General features: G+C 36.2%; 1 protein-coding gene across 2 annotated transcripts in view; it reads right to left on the minus strand.

Moving 5' to 3' along the window:
- The window catches only part of LRRC7 (leucine rich repeat containing 7), a 497118-nt gene that overhangs the window by 378295 nt on the left and 96034 nt on the right, over positions 1 to 22789 (minus strand). For both annotated transcript variants that reach the window (XM_033865102.2, XM_073788430.1), the window contains exon 2: positions 5853 to 5950. In XM_033865102.2, the coding sequence (XP_033720993.2) occupies positions 5853 to 5950 (98 nt within the window). The remainder of the gene's footprint in view (positions 1 to 5852; positions 5951 to 22789) is intronic.

The following is a 22789-nucleotide window of genomic DNA, read 5'->3' on the forward strand; positions in this document are numbered from 1 at the left end:
GAAAAGAGGGCTCTGAATGATATATAGAGGCCTGGAAGTCACTTTAATATCAGTGCCCAGATTCCTGATCTCCCAAGTACCACTTCTTCTGTTCCTTGTCCCCATTCCCATCCCTAAAGTATTTTGGGATAGCTAAGTATATACAGACAAATATACAATACAAACAATAGTATAGGATACAGTGTTGAATAACCTTACCTGTTCCATTACGCTAGGTCAAATGGCAAATACATCATCTTACTTTCATTTCCTTAACTTATCTAGGATTATTTTTAATACCAAACCAGTTCTTGAACCTGATTGGTCCAGTATAACAGGCTTAAGCCAGTGAGTGCATAGCATTCTTATGGTGTATAGTAATGGTACAGGAATAGGAATACATCCCAATTTAGGCTAGTGAAATGATAGGGAACATTTTCTAGGATCATCTAGGAGGTTTCCTAGCATAAAGAGAAGCCCGAGAAAAGATAGTAACTCTTCTGCATACTGACATTGTTATGCACGTGTGTGAGGTCTATAACTACACAGCATGGTGTTACCATCCTGAGGATTACTTCAAATTTCCTTAGCAGATATGAGCCCTTCCCCACACCCACTGCATAAGCCCCCAGACCAAGTGAGTGAGATGACAGTAACACCCGGTCATCAACATCATACTTGAGTCATTAATACATAGTTTGAAATAGGAACCTGGTAAAGAATACAAGTATCTGGGGATTCACCACAAAATTGAGATGAAATCCACGAGAAGAAGGGTAGCCTTAGGATCTTTTAAATTAATGCACTCCACTTCTTACACTGCATTTAGTGTTCCCTACTCCTTTATCCTATTTACCATAAATCATCCAAGGCTTGAGTGCCTTTCAATCCTTGATTCATTGACACATATTTAATATAAACTTCTTAATAAGGATGGTGCATCAGCTCTCTGAAGGAGAAAACTAAAATGGGAAACAGAATGCCAAAAGAATGGGTAACTAAAAAGCAAGAACAATCACAGCAGAAGTGAAAGATGACAACTTGATTTGGAGGGATGTCCAGATGGAATTATAGGCAGTAATGGGTATTTATAAAACTGTCCTTGAATCATTAGGGAAAGGTTAAATCATGTTCAGTAACTTCTAATATGAAGGCAGGAACCTGACTAATTATCATGATTTTCACCAAACTGGTTAATACAAGAATATTTTGACATTTGGAAAGGTAGCATTTAGTTATTTGAAAACAAAATAATTTTAAATGTTATCTCCTGATAATATAAAACAGATTGTTTATATTAAGGAAAAGTAAAATATCAATGCTATAAGGATAGAATTATGTTATTAGGAATTTAAATTTTATGATGGTAAAAGAAAGAAAGAAAAACTCTTCAGTTAATTTTTCTTATTATTCAGAAACTGAACAGAAAGCCTCTGTGGAATTTTAGTTCACACAGTACAGACTCAGGGAAATTTTGAGGAAAAATTATACCTTCATAGATATTTCTCTATATGAAAACAATTGTATTGTTTTTTTTTTTCTTTTAAACAGGCCACAATCACAACTATGCTACCAAGAATTACTTAGCTATTGAAAACTAAATTGGACTGAGTAAAAATTTTAAAAAAGACAACATAGCAAAGCTATTGAAACAAAGTTTAAGAAAATATAAATTTATAAAAAATAAATTGAAGTCATAAACATTTAGGATTGTTTAGGACTGTTATATCCTCTTGATGAACTGACCCCTTTATCATTATGAAATTATCTTCTTTATTATGTTTTACTCTGGACTTACTTTTTTCTGATATAAATATAGTCACTCAAGCTTTCATTTAAATACTTTTTCTATCCTTTTATATATAACCTTTTCATATTTTTACATTTAAAAGGCATTTTGTATAGCAACTTTTTCTTTTTTCTTTTTTTTTTTAACCAATCTAACAGGCTCTCTCTTTTAATTGAGGTATTTACACCATTTACACTTAATGTAATTATTGATCTGTTAAGGCTTATGTCTCCATTTTATTATTTGTTTTCTGTTTGTTCCCCTGGTTTCTAATTCCTCTATTTTTTTTCTCTTGCCTTCCTGTGGGTTACTTGAATATTTTTTAGTTCAACTTTTATTTATTTATGTTTTTTAGTATAAATAATGAAGTAAGCAGCCATACTGATATATCAAGGAACTGCAGGAGATCTCTAGACCCTAAAGGTGGCCCTCAGCTGGAAGTCAGCAAAAAGCGGGGCTCTTGGTCATAGAACGACAAGAAAGTGAATTCACAAGAAAGTGAATTCAAGCCTAAGTAAGCTTGGAAGTAGGTTCTTCCCCAGTTGAGTTCATGATGAAACTTCAGCCTGGTGAGACCCTGAGGTAGAGAACCTAGACAAGCCCTACCTGGATTCTTGACCCAAAGAAACTGTGAGATAAACTGTTTTAAGCCAGTAAGTTTGTGGTAATTTATTACATAGCAATATAAAACTAATATAGCATCATAAAGAGATTATTAGTGGTCTGAATGAAAGCCATCTCAGCAGAGTGATTGGGTAGGAGCCAGACTACATTGATTTGGAGGAATGAGTCAGGGGTAAGTAAATGGAGTGAGTATAGATAACTCCTTTGAGAGGTTTGCCTGAGAACAGTCTGGGAATGTAGGGCTGTAGCTGAATGGTTCTTTGGTTTTGAGGACAAAGTTTTTATTTTTATTTTTTAATGGTAAGTAACTTGAGCATATTTAAAAGCCTGTCTTTTACAAGAATCAATTTTTACTGAAAGTTTGCTTGGCTATGTTAAATGCAATATAGCTAGATATAATTCACATGAAATAATTGGTTAAGAGCTATGTCTCGTGTCCTAATGTTGATATTAATATTGATAATATTGTAAAAAGTATAAAAGATTATAAAAGACAGCAGTATGAATTCTGTTATTTAGCAAAACCCTCTTATTTGCAATATCTCCAAATGCAAGAGGGCTCACCTTGCATCTGGAGGATCCTATTGTCTGAGTCAAGTTCCACTATTCTTTCAATTCTCAGTAAAACAAAACCACTATCATTTGGCTTTCTAAGTTGGCAGCTTTCCATGAGAGCTGACCAGTAAGTCTTGGTCTAGATCCCATGTTGAATTTGTAGAATCATAGGGAAAGAACTGTGTGAGACAAATTACTATCTAACACGAATTACTATCAAACATTGCTGCAAGAATTCCAGCTTTATGTCATTTGTTTACAACCTGTTCCTTGCTTTATATTATTATTTCTAAAAATAGTGGTTATAATTTCTGTAGATTTTTATTTCTATGATCAAAACATGCTTTCTATCCTCAAATGGTTAGTTTGAAAAAAGAACAATAATAATAAATGAAGAAGAAGAGAGAGAGGAGGAAAAAAATTTGCCAAGTCCCAAGTTCTATACCAGGTACTTAAAAAAATCTTCCTTAATTCTCCAAATAACCCTTCAAGGTAGGCTCTTTAATTAATCTTATTTTTTAAATAAGTAAACTGAGTCTTGGATTAAGGAAATAATACCCAGGGTCCTGCAGCTGTTCATTAAGTGTCACATTAGAACACCCTTATGGTGACTTTAAAGTTAATGTCTTAATTAACTACTATATTCCTCCCATTCTAAAAAAGAGGATTCTTTCTTAGGGAATTAACAGTGGTCTGTACAGGACAAGAAGGACTGTTCATTAAACTAACAAGGGATAATGAAGACCTCTCTGGCAGGGAATAATACTTTACATGTTTCTCATTTCTCATTATGTCCTTCCATGTTCAATAACACAGTCAATCCAGCTGAGCTCCTGTAGTGATATTTCAAAAATTGTCCTGACTGCCACGATTCAATTGTTGAGGACTTGCTTGTTACAACACAGGAAACAGTTATATTATGTACCTTACATTATAGAACAATAAGACTTAACTCTGAAATATGTCTATCATTATTAGTCTTTTGTATCCATGGTGATTTAATGTCATCTTGCCGCCAGTCATTTGACTTAGGCTAGTGGTTTTCAGAGTGGAGCTTGCATCAGAATCTCCTGTAGGGCTTCTTCGAAACACACAGATTACTGGATCCGACTCTCAGACATTTGGATTCAGTAGTTGTGGGTTGTAGACCTTAAAATTTGTGTTTCTAACAAGTTCCCAGATGCTGCTAATGCTGCTGCTGGTCTGAAGACCACACTTTGAGAACCACTGGCCCAGACCAGGGTTTTAAAACCTTTTTCTGTAAAGAATCAGGTAAATACTTTTGGCTTTGTGGACCATATAGTCTCTGTCACAACTGCTTAACTCTTCCTTTGCCATGGAAAGCAGCCATACACAATACCTAAATAAGTAGGAGATGGCTGTTTCAATAAAATTTTATTTACAGAAACAGGTGTCAGGATGAATTTGGTAAATGGACCATAGGTAGTCAACCTCTGGCACAGACCAACTCAGTATAAGAGGCCTGAAAAATAACTTTGTATATATTAAATATACTCTGTGACTCCATGAGAATCAACTATAGAATTATCCACAAAAACCCTTTCTAAGTTTCTAAATAAAATCTGCAGAACTATAAAAGAGACTAAGCTGATTGTCTTAAACCAGCACAGAGGAGAAATCCCAAAGCTTCCCTATGAACCCAATAATAAAGCAATAGTTTTATGCACGAGTCTGCATCTTATAAACAGTTTTTGTTCTAACATGCCCATGAACTATACCTTCATTTTCAAATTTTAGTTTTAATTGGATATTGTTTATAATGCTAGAAACTATAAATATACCAAATAAAAGAAAACTAACACTGTATTAAATGACATAGATGCCAACCCAATCAGATTATCTATTGACTTTATAATAAAATGAAACAAAACAAAGATACTCTACTTGCCATGAGTGTGCCCAGATTTAATACATTTGGTCTTTACCTGGAATGGTGTACTCCAAACTAATTTAAAATGCCAATATAACCTTAAAAATCTACTAAACTATATATGCCAGTGAACCCACTGCATTAGCTCTATCCTTACAAAATGTAAACTCCTGTAAAAAGGCATCATTCAGAAATTTTTTTCTGAATTTTTGTCATAATGGATTGTGATTTAGTACCCTGAAAATAATTAGATGCAAGTGACATGAGGAAAGCTAGTATTATGGGTCATCTTATAAACTTAAAATGCAAGTATTATGTTAAACATCTCCAACAATGCTATATTTAGATGCAATATTTAGATAAAATCTCTACAATTATATATTGTAACATTTTGATAATTTTAAGATGGATTAAAATGGCCTTCTGAGGGGATACATGACTTCTTTCAAAATCTTTTCCTAAATTCGATTAAATCAAATGTTTCATTTTGATCAATGGATTTAGATTTGCTACTAGACATTTACTCTTTAGCCTAATGAAGTTGTTTTCAAAGAGTCCTCAGTTTTAAAAAAAAAAGGTTGAAAGAGAATTGTGGTCAAATGACACTGGAAAATGTTCACTTTAAACACACTTTAAAAGTTTTTTGTTTTGTTTTTGTTTTTTTGTTTTTTTTTTTTACTTCAGGACTCGTTGGAAATAATATTCATGGTACAGATATCTAAGAAAGATGTGGTAAATCATGTAGCTTTTTCCAATCTCATTTGAACATGGAACCAAGTTATTAGTAGAGCATTCTGAAGTACAAGAGAAACACTTAAGAAAACAATGTTCTTAGTGCCTGTATCCAGGTACCATATGATATTTTTAAAAAAAAATAAATTCAATTAGAATCAACAAGTATTTGTTAAGTACCTCTGTTATTTGACTTATCAGTTAAAGGTTAATGTTTTACTTTTACTATGCCACTCACCTAAGTCTACCTAGAATGTAGTTAAACCTATTAAACATACTTACACTCCTCTTCAGGCCTCTTCCGAAGGGCTGCACGAACTTCTTTACAAGGACTTCTCTGATATTGTGGGGGATTCCTTCCCCTTATTAGGTTCTCCATCCTACAGGAGGGAATTAACAGAATATTTTAATACCAAAATCTTGATAAATTTTAACAAGTTAAATGGTTTAAATCAAAAGTCAACAATTCAGGTAGACCACACCATTAAGAGTATCTAGCAAGGAGTAAGACAGTAGGGAGTGGCAGTGACTCTGGTAAACTGGAGAGTGCTTGACTTTTCTTAGGCATTCCAATGTTAAAAATATAAAAACACGTGGATGAAACTCATATAAACATTCTCCAGTTAAAGACTGTTATGGACTAAATGTTTGTGTCCCCACCCCCTCCACTCCTCCAACCCTTTCCCTCCACACCCCCATTCATATGTTGAAACTCTAATCCCCAGGGTAATGGTATTTGGATGTGGAACCCTTGATAGGTAACTAGGTTTAGTTGAGGTCATGAGGGTGGGACACGCATGATGGAATTAGTATTTTTATAAGATAAGGAAGAGAGACCAGAGCTCATTCTCCCCTGCCACATGAGGACACAGTGAGAAGGTAGTCATCTACAAACCAGGAAGAGGGCTCGCACCAGGAACTGAATCTGCTGGTGCCTTGATAGTAGACTTCTAAGACTCCAAAACTGTTAGAAATAAATGTCTATTGTTTCAGCCACCCAGTCTGTGGCATTTTGTTATAGCAGTCCAAGCTAAGTCAGAGACCCATTAACTAAAGAATGATTACTTATAAAGCAAACACATTTATCAAAAATCACGTTGCCCTTTAGAAAGAAAGATCATATCTTTCACAACATTCTGAATACCAGTTTTCAGGAGTTTTAATTTCTGCTTTCCTCTGTGCTAATGATTAAATTGGGAGGGGTTTTCTAATTCTAATCATTGTGACTTCTTAAAAATATGGTCAATATAAAGTGCACTTCTCAGTTACTTCTAATGCTGACAACCAGAAAATAATAATAAATGGGCCAAATGCAACTTGGGTTGGCATATTAAACAGCAAATACTCTGTGGTTAGTATTTTCTGGTTTTAGTAAACCTTACAGTTTTGTGCCAGCAATGCACACTCTGCTTATTTTGAAAACATTAAACAACTCTTGAGTGTTTAGGATTTGGAAATTCAGAACAAAACAATGATATTTATCATTTAAAAATATAAACATAGCTTTTAACATCTACATAATTATTCTAATGGGATATCACTTGTTTTAACAAACATGCTGGCAGATAGCATGTAATGGTGTGGTTGTTATGGGTTATGGTGGTAGAAAGTCTCCTAGGGTGCGTAGTACAGAGAATTATATTTCTAGTGTCTAGAGAGGAAATTGGGAAAGGATAATCCAATAAAAACAATATGTAAAATGGTGTGAAATATGAGATAAATAACCTTTTGTACTGGAAGAGTAACATAACACTATTTCTAAGAGAAGCTGTCACTGGTTCTTAGAAATACTTTTCCAAATATATTTCCTTAAATCAAACCATTCATAGGTAGGGACTACTTTATATGTGTGTGTATGCTCACTCATATGCCCATGCTTGTGTATGTAAAGTACAAGAAAACATTTCTCAATGTGTGATGATAACTTGAAATTTAGTTTCACTTGAAGATCATTTCAAGTGAGAAAAAGAGTTCAAGGTTATGATAATACAATGACAGGAAATCAAGTGAAAACCTCAAGAGTTTAAGACATAATTTGCTTTAATACTATATATGGGGGCAAAATTAAGCTTCCAGGACCATCCCTGCAGTTTCAGTATGAGGATTAGCCATGTAAATTATATAAAATGTTCTAGATTCTGACTCGAATTAATTCAGTGCACTATTTTGATTACATGTTTCAGAAAATACATGAATTTTCATGATGATATAATAACAATTTAAGTGAACTTTAGTTAATCACTAGTATTTACAAGCTCAAGATAGTAAAATACAACAAACATAACCTACAAATGCAAGTATCTACATAAAATTGTGATTTAATTTTAAAAAACAATTAGTCATCGTGATTATACAGATGAGGGATGACAACTTACCCTGGTTGGAAATCTACATAAACCAGTCTCTTAGATAGGCTATTACTTTTCCTTTTATGTATCTGACTATCGAGAATGTGAAAACGAAAATGGTCTAGTTGATTTTGACGTAATTATATTTGAGGGTATGTCAGAAAAACTGAAATACAAGTTAGAAAGTACTGCCAAAGGCTCTAGGAAAGTTTCACTTACATGGTTGCTATTGGCATCAAAGATCACCAAGAATCATTGTGCCCAAATGTTGCATTATGGGAATGCTCACAAGCAGATATGCAAGAGATTATGCAGTGTTAGCAATGCCGCATAGTTTAATTTTAAGGAGCCTAGGTTCTGGAATAGACTGCCTGGGCTAAACTCCCATTCTGTCTCTTAAAGGATGATTTTAGGGAAAGATACTTAGCTACTTTATACCTTAATTTTCTCAGCAATAAATGGGGATAACATTAGCTACCTCATAGGATTGTTGTGAGGATTAAATACATTAATAGTGTACATGTGCTTACACTGTGTCCACCACAATACAAGAGCTCAGCAAATGTAGTTATTATTAATCATAATTATCCCAAATAAAAATGAAATCATATACTAAAATTTTAAATGTCTGGTATGTTAGGAGAAATATGAAAACTAGCCTTTATTTAATAAAGAAAAAGAACAGATGACACTGTTGAGAAAAAAATTCTGGCTAAACAAATGTTCTGGTTATTGGAAAAATACAAAACATCCATGCACATAAATTGCCAATTTTCAAAATGAAGAACTTAATAAACTATATTTCATTTTATTCAGTAAGATTTAAAGGATCACTATATGACAATCTTCCAAGGATACTCACATGGATAAAAGTGGGCTGGTAACCTCATGAATTAATTAAAATGCTAAATAACTTATTCTTTCTTAGAGAATTCAGAAGATGTTACAAAACTGTATAGTGGCCTTTGACCTTAGCAAGAACAATGAATATATCTTACAATGTATTACCATTTATCATTTATTCCATCTAATCCTTACAACAACCTTCTGAAAGAACATTTTGAAGATGAGGAAGCTAATGTTCAGAAATGTTCAGTGAACTGATCCTGGCCACACAGGAAGTAAGAGGTGCAACTGAGATTTAATCAAGATTTTCTGATTTTTTAAAAATCTTTTCCTAGTTGCTTTTTAACCCACTATTTCCATGAGTCTATGATTAGCTATAGATAATTTCACTAGCAGACTGAATACTTGAGATTCTACTATGTCGTGCAAATTTAATTTTGATGTAATTCTTATTGAACATAATATTAATATTTAGATTAGTATATACTCATATACAAATAGTATATAGTACATTAAATATACTACACAAATATATACACATTTGTAAAAATGTTTATCTTCTAATTACATATTGAGGTTTTTTTTATCATTTATCTATTTTCATTGAAATGTTTGCTTCTATTAGTGATATTTTAAGTTTTTAGAACCACGAAAAAGATAACTGGGGAAGGGACTAAGGGAAGATGGCGGAAGAGTAAGATGCGGAGATCACCTTCCTCCCCTCAGATACACCAGAAATACATCTACACGTGGAACAACTCCTACAGAACACCTACTGAACACTGGCAGAAGACCTCAGACCCCCCCAAGAGGCAAGAAACTCCCCACGTACCTGGGTAGGGCAAAAGAAAAAAGAAAAAAACAGAGACAAAAGAATAGGGACGGGACCTGCACCAGTGGGAGGGAGCTGTGAAGGAGGAAAGGTTTCCACACATTAGGAAGCCCCTTCGCGGGCAGAGACTGCGGGTGGCAGAGGGGGAAGCTTTGGAGCCACGGAGGAGAGCACAGCAACAGGGCTGCGGAGGGCAAAGCGGGGAGATTCCCACACAGAGGATCAGGGCCAACAGGCACTCAGCAGCCCGAGAGGCTTGTCTGCTCACCTGGCAGGGCGGGCGGGGCTGCGAGCTGAGGATCGGGCTTCGGTCGGAGCGCAGGGAGAGGACTGGGGTTGGCGGCGTGAACACAGCCAGAAAAGGTTAGTGCACCACGGCTAGCCGGGAGGGAGTCCAGGAAAAGGTCTGGAGCTTCCGAAGAGGCAAGAGACTTTTTCTTCCCTCTTTGTTTCCTGGTGCGCGAGGAGAGGGGATTAAGAGCGCTGCTTAAAGGAGCTCCAGAGGCGGGTGCGAGCCGCGGCTAAAAGCGCGGACCCCAGAAACAGGCAGGAGATGCTAAGGCTGCTGCTGCTGCCACCAACAAGCCTGTGTGCGAGCACAGGTCACTATCCACACCCCCCTTCCGGGGAGCCTGCACAGCCCGCCACTGCCAGGGTCCCGGGATCCAGGGACAACTACCCTGGGAGAACGCACGGCGCGCCTCAGGCTGGTGCAACGTCACGCTGGCCTCTGCCGCTGCAGGCTCGCCCCGCATCCACGCCCCTCCCTACCCCTGGACTGAGTGAGCCAGAGCCCCCAAATCAGCGGCTCCTTTAACCCCGTCCTGTCTGAGGGAATAACAGACGCCCTCCGGCGACCTACACACAGAGGCAGGGCCAAATCCAAAGCTGAGCCCCGGGAGCTGTGAGCACAAAGAAGAGAAAGGGAAATCTCTCCCAGCAGCCTCAGAAGCAGCAGATTAAAGCTCCGCAATCAACTTGATGTACCCTGCATGTGTGGAATACATGAATAGACAACGAATCATCCCAAATTGAGGAGGTAGACTTTGAGAGGAAAATTTTTGATTTTTTCCCCTTTTCCTCTTTTTGTGAGTGTGAATGTGTATGCTTCTGTGTGAGATTTTGTCTGTATAGCTTTGCTTCCACCATTTCTCCTAGGGTTCTATCTGTCTGTTTTGTTTTGTTTTGTTTTTTAAATTTTTTTCTTAATAATTATTTTTTATTTTAATAACTATTTTATTTTACTTCATCTTCTTCTTTCTTTCTTTCTTTCTTTCCTTCCTTCCTTCCTTCCTTCCCTCCTTTAGACAACAAATCATCCAAAATTGAGGAGGTGGACTTTGAGAGCAAGATTTATGATTTTTCCCCCTTTTCCTCTTTTTGTGAGTGTGTATGCTTCTGTGTGAGATTTTGTCTGTATAGCTTTGCTTCCACCATTTGTCCTAGCATTGTCTTTTTTTTTTCTTTTTTAAATTTTTTTCTTAATAATTATTTTTTTATTTTAATAACTTTATTATATTTTACTTTATTTTATTTTACTTTATCTTCTTTCTTTCTTTCTTTTTTCCTTCCTTCTGTCCTTCCTTCCTTCCTTCCTTCCTCCCTCCATCTCTCCCTCCCTCCTTTCTTTCTTTCCTTCTTTTCTTCTTTCTTTCTTTCTTTCTCTCTTTCTTTATTTCTTTCTTTCTTTCTTTCTTTCTTTCTTTCTTCCTTCCTTCCTTGCTTCCTCTCTTTCTTTCTTTCTTTCTTTCTTTCTTTCTTCTTCTACTAATTCTTTCTTTCCACTTTTTCTCCCATTCATTCTGAGCTGTGTGGATGAAAGGCTCTTGGTGCTGCAGCCAGGAGTCAGTGCTGTGCCTCTGAGGTACGAGAGCCAACTTCAGGACACTGGTCAACAAGAGTCCTCCCAGCTCCAAATAATATCAAACAGCAAAAATCTCCCAGAGATCTCCATCTCAACGCCAGCACCCAGCTTCACTCAACGACCAGCAAGCTACAGTGCTGGACACCCTATGCCAAACAACTAGCAAGACAGGAACACAACCCCACCCATTAGCAGAGAGGCTGCCTAAAATCATAATAAGTCCACAGACACCCCAAAACACACCACCAGACATGGACCTGCCTACCAGAAAGACAAGATCCAGCCTCATCCACCAGAACACAGACACTATTCCCCTCCACAAGGAAGCCTACACAAACCACTGAACCAACCTTAGCCACTGGGGACAGACACCAAAAACAACGGGAACTACGAACCTGCAGCCTGCAAAAAAAAAAGACCCCAAACACAGTAAGATAAGCAAATGAGAAGACAGAAAAACACACTGCAGAAGAAGGAGCAAGATAAAAACCCACCAGACCTAACAAATGAAGAGGAAATAGGCAGTCTACCTGAAAAAGAATTCAGAATAATGATAGTAAAGATGATCCAAACTCTTGGAAATAGAACAGACAAAATGCAAGAAACATTTAACAAGGACTTAGAAGAACTAAAGATGAAACAAATAACAATGAACAACACAATAAGTGAAATTAAAAGTACTCTAGATGGGATCAATAGCAGAATAACTGAGGCAGAAGAACAGATAAGTGACTTGGAAGATAAAAGTGGAAATAAATACTGCAGAGCAGAATAAAGAAAAAAGAATGAAAATAACTGAGGACAGTATCAGAGACCTCTGGGACAACATTAAACGCACCAACATTTGAATTATAGGGGTTCCAGAAGAAGAAGAGAAAAAGAAAGGGACTGAGAAAATATTTGAAGAGATTACAGTTGAAAACTTCCCTAATATGGGCAAGGAAATAGTTAATCAAGTCCAGGAAGCACAGAGAGTCCCATACAGGATAAATCCAAGGAGAAATACACCAAGAAACATATTAATCAAACTGTCAAAAATTAAATACAAAGAAAACATATTAAAAGCAGCAAGGGAAAACAACAAATAACACACAAGGGAATCCCCATAAGGTTAACAGCTGACCTTTCAGCAGAAACAGAAGAGACTGGCAGGACATATTTAAACTGATGAAGGAGAAAAACCTACAACCAAAATTACTCTACCCAGCAAGGATCTCACTCAGATTTGATGGAGAAATTAAAACCTTTACAGACAAGCAAAAGCTGAGAGAGTTCAGCACCACCAAACCAGGTTTACAACAAATGCTAAAGGAACTTCTCTAGGCAAGAAACACAAGAGAAGGAAAGACCTACGAACCCAAAATAATTTAGAAAATGGGAATAGGAACATACATATCGATAGTTACCTTAAATGTAAATGGATTAAATGCTCCCACCAAAAGACACAGCTTGGCTGAATGGATACAAAAACAAGACCCAAATATATATGCTGTCTAAGAGACCCATTTCAGACCTAGAGACACATACAGACTGAAAGTAAGGGGATGGAAAAAGATATTCCATGCAAATGGAAACCAAAAGAAAGCTGGAGTAGCAATTCTCATATCAGACAAAATAGACTTTAAAGACTATTAGAAGAGACAAAGAAGGACCCTACATAATGATCAAGAGATCGATCCAAGAAGAAGATATAACAGTTGTAAATACATATGCACCCAACATAGGAGCACCTCAATACATAAGGCAAATACTAACAGCCATAAAAGGGGAAATCGACAGTAACACATTCATAGTAGGGGACTTTAACACCCCATTTTCACCAATGGATGGATCATCCAAAATGAAAAGAAATAAGGAAACACAAGCTTTAAATGATACATTAAACAAGATGGATTTAATTGATATTTATAGGACATTCCATCCAAAAACAAGAGAATACACATTTTTCTCAAGTGCTCATGGAACATTCTCCAGGATAGATCATATCTTGGGTCACAAATCAAGCCTTGGTAAATTTAAGAAAATTGAAATTGTATCAAGTATCTTTTCCGACCACAACGCCATGAGACTAGATATCAATTACAGGAAAAGATCTGTAAAAAATACAAACACATGGAGGCTAAACAATACACTACTTAATAATGAAGTGATCACTGAAGAAATCAAAGAGGAAATCAAAAAAATACCTAGAAACAAATGACAATGGAAACACAACGACCCAAAATCTATGGGATGCAGCAAAAGCAGTTTTAAGAGGGAAGTTTATAGCAATACAATCCTACCTTAAAAAACAGGAAACATCTTGAATAAACAACCTAACCTTGCACGTAAAGCAATTACAGAAAGAAGAACAACAAAAACCCAAAGTTAGCAGAAGGAAAGAGATCATAAAAATCAGATCAGAAAAAGATGAAAAAGAAATGAGGGAAACGATAGCAAAGATCAATAAAACTAAAAGCTGGTTCTTTGAGAAGATAAACAAAATTGATAAACAATTAGCCAGGCTCATCAAGAAAAAAAGGGAGAAGACTCAAATCAATAGAATTAGAAATGAAAAAGGAGAAGTAACAACTGACACTGCAGAAATACAAAAGATCATGAGAGATTACTACAAGCAATTCTATGCCAATAAAATGGACAACCTGGAAGAAATGGACAAATTCTTAGAAATGCACAACCTGCCAAGACTGAATGAGGAAGAAATAGAAAATATGAACAGACCAATCACAAGCACTGTAGCACTGAAATTGAAACTGTGATTAAAAATCTTCCAACAAACAAAAGCCCAGGACCAGATGGCTTCACACGCGAATTCTGTCAAACATTTAGAGAAGAGCTAACACCTATTCTTCTCAAACTCTTCCAAAATATAGCAGAGGGAGGAACACTCCCAAATTCATTCTACGAGGCCACCATCACCTTGATACCAAAACCATACAAGGATGTCACAAAGAAAGAAAACTACAGGCCAATATCACTGATGAACATAGATGCAAAAATCCTCAACAAAATACTAGCAAACAGAATCCAGCAGCACATTAAAAGGATCATACACCATGATCAAGTGGGGTTTATTCCAGGAATGCAAGGATTCTTCAATATACGCAAATCAATCAATGTGATACACCATATTAAAAAACTGAAGGAGAAAAACCATATGATCATCTCAATAGATGCAGAGAAAGCTTTCGACAAAATTCAATACTCATTTATGATAAAAACCCTGCAGAAAGTAGGCATAGAGGGAACTTTCCTCAACATAATAAAGGCCATATATTTCAAACCCACAGCCAACATCATCCTAAATGGTGAAAAACTGAAAGCATTTCCACTAAGATCAGGAAAAAGACAAGGTTGCCCACTCTCACCACTCTTATTCAACATAGTTTTGGAAGTTTTAGCCACAGCAATCAGAGAAGAAAAGGAAATAAAAGGAATCCAAATTGGAAAAGAAGTAAAGCTGTCACTGTTTGCAGATGACATGATACTACACAAAGAGAAACCTAAAGATGCTAACAGAAAACTACTAGTGCTAATCAATGAATTTCGTAAAGTTGCAGGATACAAAATTAATGCACAGAAATCTCTGGCATTCCTATATACTAATGATGAAAAATATGAAACTGAAGTCAAGAAAACACTCCTATTTACCATTGCAACAAAAAGAATAAAATATCTAGGAATAAACCTACTGAAGGAGACCTGTATGCAGAAAATTATAAGATGCTGATGAAAGAAATTAAAGATGACACAAATAGTTGGAGAGATATACCACGTTCTTGGATTGGAAGAATCAACATTGTGAAAATGACTCTACTACCCAAAGCAATCTACAGATTCAATGCAATCCCTACTAAACTACCACTGGTATTTTTCACAGAACTAGAACAAAAAAATTCACAATTTGTATGGAAACACAAAAGACCCCGAATACCCAAAGCAATCTTGAGAATGAAAAACGGAGCTGGAGGAATCAGGCTCCCTGAGTTCAGACTATACTACAAAGCTATAGTAATCAAGACAGTATGGTACTGGCACAAAAACAAATACAGATCAATGGAACAGGACAGAAAGCCCAGAGATAAACCTATGCAGATATGGTCACTTTATCTTTGATAAAGGAGGCAGGAATGTAAAGTGGAGAAAGGACAGCCTCTTCAATAAGTGGTGCTGGGAAAACTGGACAGCTACATGTAAAAGTATGAGATTAGATCACTCCCTAACACCATACACAAAAATAAGCTCAAAATGGATTAAAGACCTAAATGTAAGGCCAGACACTATCAAACTCTTAGAGGAAAACATAGGCAGAACACTCCATGACATAAATCACAGCAAGATCCTTTTTGACCCACCTCCTAGAGAAATGGAAATAAAAACAAAAATAAACAAATGGGACCTAATGAAACTTCAAAGCTTTTGCACAGCAAAGGAAACCATAAACAAGACCAAAAGACAACCCTCAGAATGGGAGAAAATATTTGCAAATGAAGCAACTGACAAAGGATTAATCTCCAAAATTTACAAGCAGCTCATGCAGCTCAATAACAAAAAAACAAACAACCCAATCTAAAATGGGCAGAAGACCTAAATAGACATTTCTCCAAAGAAAATATACAGATTGCCAACAAACACATGAAAGAATGCTCAACGTCATTAGTCATTAGAGAAATGCAAATCAAAACTACAATGAGATATCATCTTACACCGGTCCGAATGGCCATCATCAAAAAATCTAGAAACAATAAATGCTGGAGATGGTGTGGAAAAAAGGGAACACTCTTGCACTGCTGGTGGAAATGTGAATTGGTACAGCCACTATGGAGAACAGTATGGAGGTTCCTTAAAAAACTACAAATAGAACTACCATATGACCCAGCAATCCCACTACTGGTCATATACCCTGAGAAAACCATGATTCAAAAAGAGTCATGTACCAAAATGTTCATTGCAGCTCTATTTACAATAGCCCGGAGATGGAAACAACTTAAGTGTCCATCATTGGATGAATGGATAAAGATGTGTCACATATATACAATGGAATATTACTCAGCCATAATAAGAAACGAAATTGGGCTATTTGTAATGAGGTGGATAGCCCTAGAGTCTGTCATACAGAGTGAAGTTAAATCAGAAAGAGAAAGACAAATACCGTATGCTAACACATATATATGGATTTTAAGAAAAAAAATGTCATGAAAAACCTAGGGGTAAGACAGAAATAAAGACACAGACCTACTAGAGAATGGACATGAGGATATGGGGAGGGGGAAGGGTAAGCTGTGCCAAAGCGAAAGAGAGACATGGACATATATACACTACCAAACGTAAGGTAGATAGCTAGTGGGAAGCAGCCGCATAGCATAGGAAGATCAGCTTGGTGCTTTGTGACCGCCTGGAGGGGTGGGATAGGGAGGGTGGGAGGGAAAGAAGACACAAGAGGGAAGAGATATGGGAACATATGTATATGTATAACTGATTCAATTTGTTATAAAGCAGAAACTAACGTACCATTGTAAAGCAATTATACTCCAATAAAGATGTAATATATATAGATAGATAGATAGATAGATAGATAGATAGATAGATAGATAGATTGATAGATAGATAGGTAGGTAGGTAGATAGATGATAGATAGATAAACAGATATGAAAGGAGGGCTCTTGCTTAATAGAATGCTGAGGGCAAACTGGTAAATGCTGGAGTCGGGATATTAGCATCATGGTAAAGATTGGGTCAGTTAAGAATCCTCAATGGATATTAAATTTAGCAGAAAATTTTGATGACAAATGGTAAGCTGTCTCCCCACAAACTTCTTACTAGTTGCAGCGGAGGGGGGAAATGGTAATTAATAGTGGAGAAAGCAGGTAACACCTTGACTGGACAAACAAAATTAAGATCACCTGCGAGGGACAGATGGACATTACATGCCTCCAGATGTGATACCCCAAGAAGTATACATCATCACCTACGTTGTATTGTTACTGAGAATGCATAACCCCACTCTAATCATAAAGAAACATCACACAAACACAAAATGAGAAACATCCTATTTTAAAAATGGAGCACTGTATTCTTCAATAATATCAATATCGTATAAGACAAAGGAAAGGCTGTGGGAATGTTTCAGATTAAAGGAGGCTAAAGAGACATGAAATCAAAATGCTATACCTGACCCTAGACTGGATCGTACACTGGAGCAAAAACTTCTCTTATTAGATCAAGTGAAAAAATTATAATATGGCTGATAGTTTAGATAATGTAAATCAATCAAGTTGATAACTCTACTGTGGTATGTAAGAGAATATTCCTATTAGGAAATATACACTGAAGTGTTTAGGGATAAAGAGCTCTGATGTATATAACTTATTGCAATGTTCAGAAGAAATGATGTATAAACATATATAACTGTATGAGAGAGAAAATACATCATAAAGTAGATGGGGTAAACTGTAAACAATAGGTAAATCTGGATACAGTGTATATAGATGTTCTTTGTGTGATTTTTAGTTTTGCAACTTTTTTTGAGTTTCCAATTCTTCCCAAATAAAATGCTTAAAAATGAAAACAAAAAAAGATAACTGGGGTCAAGGAAACTCACTGTAAGCTACATATACAACACAGTAATAGATGAATAAAAATTAAAATAGCACTAAAAGTCGTTGGAATGCTAAATGTTATACCCAGTGGAAAATACACTTTGAATCAAATTAAATGTTTTACACAGCAATGTTCATGTCCAAACTATTATATAACTTTGAGACTTCCATCCTCTTAAGATTACACTTCTGACTACTTACTTGAACTCTTCCACCAGTGTCAGCTATGATCTACAGTTTGCATTAAATGGTCAGACAAAATGACCAAGAATGAAGTCTTAGAGCACAGCTGGGACACAACAAAGATGCTATTCTAGCTACTCTCAAGCTTGGCATGTCACTATAGGGAGTGTGTTAGTAGTTCCAGCAAGGAGAAATTAAGAGTGATGACCACAGGCAAGACAGATGCTCTAACAACTCATTGAAGAGCTCTGAAAAGTGCAGCCTACATGTCAACTGCTGGGAAGAAATAGGGGCAGCCAGATTAATATCAAGCAGCATGAAAAAGCAATCAGAGGCTATAAGCAACAGTATCCACAACTCTCTTGGTGGTGTCTCCAAAACTTAGGTCACAAAATCATCTGCAGATCTTTACAACTACAGATTCCCCCATTTCCAGTACTAAAGATTTCCATTCAGTAGACTGGGGTCAGGCCCAGGTAGATATATTTTTCAACATTAACCAAGTACTTCTAAAGTAGACTTACAATGGTCCCAATACTGGCATTGGGAACCCCTGTAAATAAAAATATATATACTTGAAGAGGTAGGAAAGGGAAGTTCAGTGAATTCATTCTGCTGATATAGAGGTGAGGTGAGGGCCTGGTGAGGAGACTGCAGTTAGGATAGATACTATCAAAAATGAAAAGAGTAGCCAAAGCAAAAGATTCAAAGGCTGGCCAAGTTGGCTGGAGATCAACTAGATGAACCTGGAGGCTGACCATTTATAATGCTGATCATCTCAACAGTGAATTGATTTCCTCTACCAAGCTTTGGCAGACTCAGCTGGATCAGAGAATAAGTCTGGATTGATCTAGAATTGTGGATTGGGTTGACGGTGTGGCCAGTGAATAAAGCAAGGGAAGCATGGGTGAAAATATGGATGAAGTGGATTTGCTCAATATGGAGGAGGAAGAGGAAGAATGATTGAGTGCCTGGAGGAAAAGAGAGTTGGACTAAGAAAATAGAGGTATCAGGTATTGGTATTTCTAAATGTCTACTACGTGCCAGGTGAGTTATTGGGTTCTTTATATATATTACTCATGCTATTCTTATTTTTTTCATGGCTAATCTGAGGCTCAGAGATGTTAAATAACTTGCTTAGGATCACACAGCAAGTGCAAAAATTAGAATTTAAATCCAGATCTGACTCCAGAGCCCATGGGGTTAACTACTATGTGGACTATGTAACAGAAATTTCTTTAATGATGCTAATGCTCAGTATCTGCACTGTCCAATAGAGTAGCTGCTAGACATATACACAGTATATTCCCACTTGGAATGTGGCCAGTGTGACCAAGGAGCTGAATTTGTAATTTCTAAAATTTGATCGAATTTTAGTTTATTTAAATTTAAATTTCAATATGACAAATTTCAATAGATAGCACTGCATATATAGAAGGCCCTATTAACTTAGCACATGACTGGTGAAAATCCAGTTCTCCACTGAAGACCTCTAAATTAAAGTCAACATGAGCAGAAAAGTAAAGTTATGGAAAAGTATTCTGTATGAGGATCTTTTGGAGACAAATGAACAATTTAACTCCTCACTGTAGAACAGGCTTATAGTAACCCCCTAGGAGCTTCCTTGCAAAAACACACTTTTCATGCAACTATGGTTTTCAATTACGGAGCTCTCCTCCTAGCACATTGAAGTACCTTGGATACTCACTTGAAACTTCTTCCTATCTCAGGGCCTTCTTACATGCTGCTTCCTTTGCCTCAAATGATCTTCCTCCTATTCCTATCTAAATAACTCCTAATCACCGTTCCAGTCTTCACTATAACATGACTTTTTAAGAGAGTTTTCTTTAACTCCTTCATCTAATTAGATCTCCAAATATGGTTCTACCCTGCAGCCTAGAGTTTTCTATCATAGCACTTATCACATATTGCAATTACATATCAGACTTCTGGATTTCTGTTTAATGCCTGCCTTTCTCCTGAACTGTAAGTTCCATGGAGGCAGAGACAATGTCAGTTTTATTCTCCATTCTATTGGAGAATTTAGTACGGTGCTTCATATTCATACTCGTTGCTTGAATGAATGAATGAATCTATCTCTCCTAATCTTGCCATAAGGGAAAATATATGATGCTGGGATCATTCTGTGTGATCCAGGTGGTCAACCTAGTGAGTGGCCTTCCAAATACTGTGGCTATCATCCCTTTACTGCCAACTCATGTGCTTCCTCTCAGTCATTCATTGGCACCCCTAACGCTTTCCTAGTAGGCCATCACCTTGCACTGAACAGCATCCCACTCTTCACCATCCCACTCTTCACCAGCTGACAAGCATGAACAGACATTGGAAAGCAGGTTAAACCACCCCAGGTTCCCTTTGCTGCAAGACCAAGGGGTTAAGAGGGGGAGGAGGAGACAAGATAGATAGAACATCAGGAGCTGCTCTCCTCGGGGTGATGCATCCCTGTGTGGGGACTTTCTCCAGCAGAACCAGGGGAATTCCCTGTGCTCCCACAGGTACATTATGGGGGATTATGATTAAGGAAAAGAGATTTTATCATGACATCAAAAACTCGATTAAAAAACAAAATCAACTTGTTTTGCTTACAAGATGCCAACGATATGGAGGCTATTTTTCACCCTCATTGAACTTATTACTATACTTGCTGCTTTGTGAGCACAACCCAAACTGGAAGTTTGTAGTGCTTAATGGGTCTATTTGATAATTAGACAACTTAGATAAGCCCCTAAATGACGTTCAGTGCACAAGTAATGAATTGAGTATTTGCAAACCCCTTTGCTTTGTGGTCTGTAGGCATCCTAAGACTCCTTAAGGAATTAAAAAAAAATTGTAAACTAGATATAAAATAAATTACAAAGAGTAAATATCCTTGACATTACTTTCTAAGAAAGTAAGAATTCCAATTTTGTGTTAATAATTATCTTTAATTAAACAATCTTAAATAAATGCAGACATTTTTCAAAAAATTAGACTGGCATTTCATTGAGCATTTATTTAACTTGATTATAAGCAGAATTGAACACAATAAGCTACACACCTATAAATAAACACAATCTTTTATATTTAGAGTGACAATCTACATGAGTAGGAAGCTTAGTAAGATCTATAATAAAATATGGTAGCATTTGTTGCCTTCAAACTTGACAATGAATGTACAGGAGCATTTCTGTTAAAGTACAAAGGCATACAATATTGACTACAATCTGAAATTTCATCCAATTAGTTCTGGGGTAAAAAGGGTACTACCTTTCAATTAGTCGGAGTCCAAAGTTTAAAGTGTCTATCATGTGACACAAGTCAAACATCTTTTTCTTTCCATAGCTACTCCATCTTTCTTGGTATTCCTTAGCACAGTGCCTAGACTATGGTAAATGCTCCATAAATATTTAATTAATGATTTAATGGATGGGTGAATGAAGTCTGCTCCTTTCTGGCAGGACCATTTAGAAGATTTTCATTTTTCATTCCAAATTTTACCCATCCTTGAAGATATATTTTTAAGTTCCAATTCTACTCAGAAACAAATCCAACCACTTCAAATATACTCAGTGCTTGTCTTCTGAATTTTCTATATGATATTTATTAAATGTTTGGAAGTGTAACTGGTGATTTTCTAGCTAGTATTTTTCTTCATTTCAATGTTTGAAATGAAGAATTACTCATCTGTATTACTCATATAGATTCTAGACCATTTGAGGGCTTTGACATAACACACTACAGTTGTTGAAATACTTCCATATAATTTATTTTGTTTCATTTTCTTGACAATTCTGAAGTAGGTATCAGTGCATCACTATTTATAGATGAGACAACAGGAAGTCTGAGAAATTAAGTGACATATGCAGAGTAACACAGGAGGGCCAGAGGAAGGACTTGAACTCTGGTCCTTGGACTCCTAAAATGCAATCTTCATTTCATAATGCTGAGAAAATATTATCAGTCTTTTGTTTTTTCTAATGTCTAGTGGATCATAAAGCAGTTCTCTTACTGAGTTGTAGGTGTTCACTAAATCTTAAAATATGGAATATTTATAAGTTATTGTGATTTTGACTTACACGTCTACAAGTCTAAAAACTAAACAGAAATAATTAATGGAAAATTAAAGTAAATAAAAATAGATAAATAAATACAAATAATAAGAATTTAAAAAATGAAAATGTGCTTAAGCCTGCATATAGGAAAAGGAAAAATAAGATTGCTATATTATTTTTAGAAATAATAATTAGTAGTCTGTTCTGCCCAGGGAAAGAGAATAATAAGGGGCAGCATGCTGTGACCATCCATCTTTACAAAGTTATAAAGCCAAGTAACCCACCCCCCCACCCCCAGCATTTCAGAATTCCTTCGTTGGCTTTGAATTCAAGAAAAAAGAGGAAAGAGTTGAAAAAGCAGTGGGCTGCTGTTTCTTTTTTTTTTTTTTTTTGCTTTTTTTTTCCTTTTTATGGAAAGTTGAGTCTGAATTCAGCACAGTGAAACAATCTCCAAACCAACCTGGAACCAAACTAGAACTATGCATGCATATTAAG

The sequence above is a fragment of the Tursiops truncatus genome, chromosome 1 (genome assembly GCF_011762595.2).
Source record: "Tursiops truncatus isolate mTurTru1 chromosome 1, mTurTru1.mat.Y, whole genome shotgun sequence".
Lineage (NCBI taxonomy): Eukaryota > Metazoa > Chordata > Mammalia > Artiodactyla > Delphinidae > Tursiops > Tursiops truncatus.